Here is a 2,540-nt window from a genome sequence, read left to right as displayed (position 1 = left end):
CCACAGAGGATGGGGATCCCCAGGGAATGAACACGGTGCTGGGGAGCCAGCACCCACCCCTGGCCCTCTGAGACTTCCCCCCCCATCCCCGCCAAAGCAGTGTCCCCCGGCCACGTTGTCACCAAGGCTCCGGTGGCAGCCCTGCATGGTCACGGCCACGGCTGGGGACACTGGGCCGTGGGTGGCCGGGGCGGCGCTTGCGAAAGGGCAGCTCCGGGAAGGTGATGGGGCACAGCCACATCGGCACGTGCTGGCGGGGGCACGGTGGCACGGTGACGAGGACCCGGCTCCGGTTGTCCCAGGGCTGGCACACAGCAGGGACGTGGCCGTCCACGTGCCACCCTGACACCGCTTCTCCCCCGTGTCCCTGGGCATGTCACCGCACCACTCTGTTCCCATCCCCTGGGGAGCACTGGGGGTGGGACACACACACACACAAAGCTTGGGGACACCCATCTTAGTGTGTCCCCCTCCCTGTGGCACCCCACCACGGGAGGATGCTCCCCATGTCCCCTGGGATGAGGGACGGGGATGTGTCCCCAGCAAGGGGTCAGAGCATCCTCTGTGTCCCCTCTCGGGGAGAGGTGTGTGTGGCATTTTTGGGGTGCAGGGGACCCCCCCCCGAGGCACCTGACACCCCCGTGCCACCCGGCGCAGAGCCCAGCAGGATGCGGTGGCCCAGTGTGTCCCTCTGGAGTCTCCTCTGGCTGTGGGTGCCGCTGGCCAGTGGCCGTCCCGTCCGGCTGGAGAAGGTCCGGGCGGACACCAGGAACCTCACCCGCCCCCTCAGCACCCGCATCCAGCAGCTGCAGGTGAGGCCCGGGGGGGGGGGAACGGGACGGGCGGGGGGGGTTGGGGGGTGTCCCCCCCCCTCCCAGGGCCACCCCATAGGGTTCACTGCATGCCCCATGTCACCCAAGGGAGGGGGCTGGGCTGTGAGGTGGGGGGCCCTGCGCCCCAGGGTGGTCGCTGTGAGGGGGGACACGATGACACCCAGCAGAGGGTGGGGGGGCTCTGTGCTCCAGACTGGGGGAGGGAGTCCCCAGAGAGGGACACCTATGGCTGGGGTGGGGGACCCTGTGCCCCAAGGGATGCCCATGGCTGGGGGTGGGGGGCTCTGTGCCCCAGATGGGGGGTCCCCGAGGAGGGATGCTGGGGGGGTGTCTGTGCCCCAGATGAGGGGGGGTCCCAGGGAGGGATGCCCATGACTGGGTGGGGGACCCTGTGCCCCAAGGGATGCCCGGGGCTGAGTGTGAGGGGGTCTCTACACCCCAGCTGGGGAGGGGGGGTCCCCAAGGAAGGTCTCCCACAGCAGGTGGGGCAGGACCCCTGCCCGAGGAGCGGGCAGTGGGTGCCATGCCTTCCCCCCCCCCCCCTCAGCTCTTCCCCCTGAGCCTGAAGATCAGCGGGCTGGAGGCCATCCCGGGGGAGGGGGCTCCCGAGGGGCTGGGGGCCATGGACCACCGTCTCCAGCTCTTCCAGCGCCTGCTGGGCGGCCTGGCGGCCGGCAACCTACCGCTTGCCCAGATTGCCAACGACATGGAGAACCTCCGCAGCCTCCTGGCCGCCCTGGCCACCCACCTGGGCTGTCCCCCGCTCCGCACCCCCCCGGGGCCCCCGGGACCCCCCGGTTTATCCGACTTGCTGGTCGAAGCACCCCACACTGCCGCCGGGCTGGCCCTGGCGCGGCTTCGCGTTTGCCTGGACGGCATCGCCGCCCGCCTCGATGGCCTCCCTGCCTGCTAGGCATGCCCTGGGGACCCCAGCCCCAGGGCAGGGGGGGGACACGGGGACGGGATACCGGGCTGACCCCCACCCCGGGGCCACGGCTGTCCCCATGCACCGGCATGGCCAGCCCGGCACAACCGGCACCAGAGAGAACTCCAGTCTTGTGATTGCCTCTTTTTCTATTATTATTATTATTATTATTATTATTATAATTATTATTATTTAATGTTATTATTATTGTTATTATTTAGTATTTGTATTTATTTCTCCCATGTTAATTTAAAATAAAGCAAGTTTTCCAGCAGCCCTGTCCTGTGTCTCTAACATCCCCACTCAGCACCGGGCTGGGTGCGAGCCGGCAGGCTGGGTGCCGGTGTCACCATTGCTGGGGTCCCCAGCGAACTGGGTCTCGGGCGGGGGGGGGGGGATATCGAAACGTGTCCCCACGGATGTGTCGGGACAAGGAGGGATAAATCAAACCCAAAATATAACCCATGGGGTGAGCTTGGCTGCCACGACCCCCCAAGACCCGGTGGCTTTGCCGGTGACCGCCGCAGCTCCGGCTATGGCACAGCAGCAGGGTGCAGGGGAGGGGGTGTCCCCTCCCCCAAACCACAGCGATGCCCCAGGCTGGACCGGGGTCCGTGCTCCTCCTGAGCCCAGTGATGGGGGACTAGGGACCCCAGGGACACGGGAGCGTGCGAGGACACGGCACCGGCTGACTCAGGCCCCGGCGGCTCCGCGGTGGTTTACGAGCTGGTCAGTGGCTTCGCGGCTCAGCTCCCCCCCCCCGGCCTGGTGTGACCCCAACA

General features: G+C 67.4%; 1 protein-coding gene across 1 annotated transcript; it reads left to right on the top strand.

Annotated features, from left to right (window-relative positions):
* Positions 1-668: 668 nt before the first annotated feature.
* On the top strand, positions 669-1,746 carry LEP (leptin). Its single transcript, XM_010566031.1, has 2 exons — positions 669-812; positions 1,381-1,746. The coding sequence occupies exons 1-2, from the start codon at positions 669-671 to the stop codon at positions 1,744-1,746; spliced, it is 510 nt and encodes a 169-aa protein (XP_010564333.1).
* The last annotated feature ends 794 nt before the right edge of the window (positions 1,747-2,540 follow it).

Source organism: Haliaeetus leucocephalus, unplaced genomic scaffold (assembly GCF_000737465.1).
Source record: "Haliaeetus leucocephalus isolate CR32 unplaced genomic scaffold, Haliaeetus_leucocephalus-4.0 Scaffold202, whole genome shotgun sequence".
Classification (NCBI taxonomy): domain Eukaryota; kingdom Metazoa; phylum Chordata; class Aves; order Accipitriformes; family Accipitridae; genus Haliaeetus; species Haliaeetus leucocephalus.
Note: the sequence above shows the minus strand (reverse complement) of the source record. Positions and strands in the feature narration are given on the sequence as shown.

Excerpts from the sequence above, each read along its gene's own strand:
- LEP (XM_010566031.1), top strand. The coding sequence starts at position 669 with ATGCGGTGGCCCAGTGTGTCCCTCTGGAGTCTCCTCTGGCTGTGGGTG. Across the intron at positions 813-1,380 it reads CCCGCATCCAGCAGCTGCAG|CTCTTCCCCCTGAGCCTGAA; the intron begins GTGAGGCCCGGG and ends CCCCCCCCTCAG.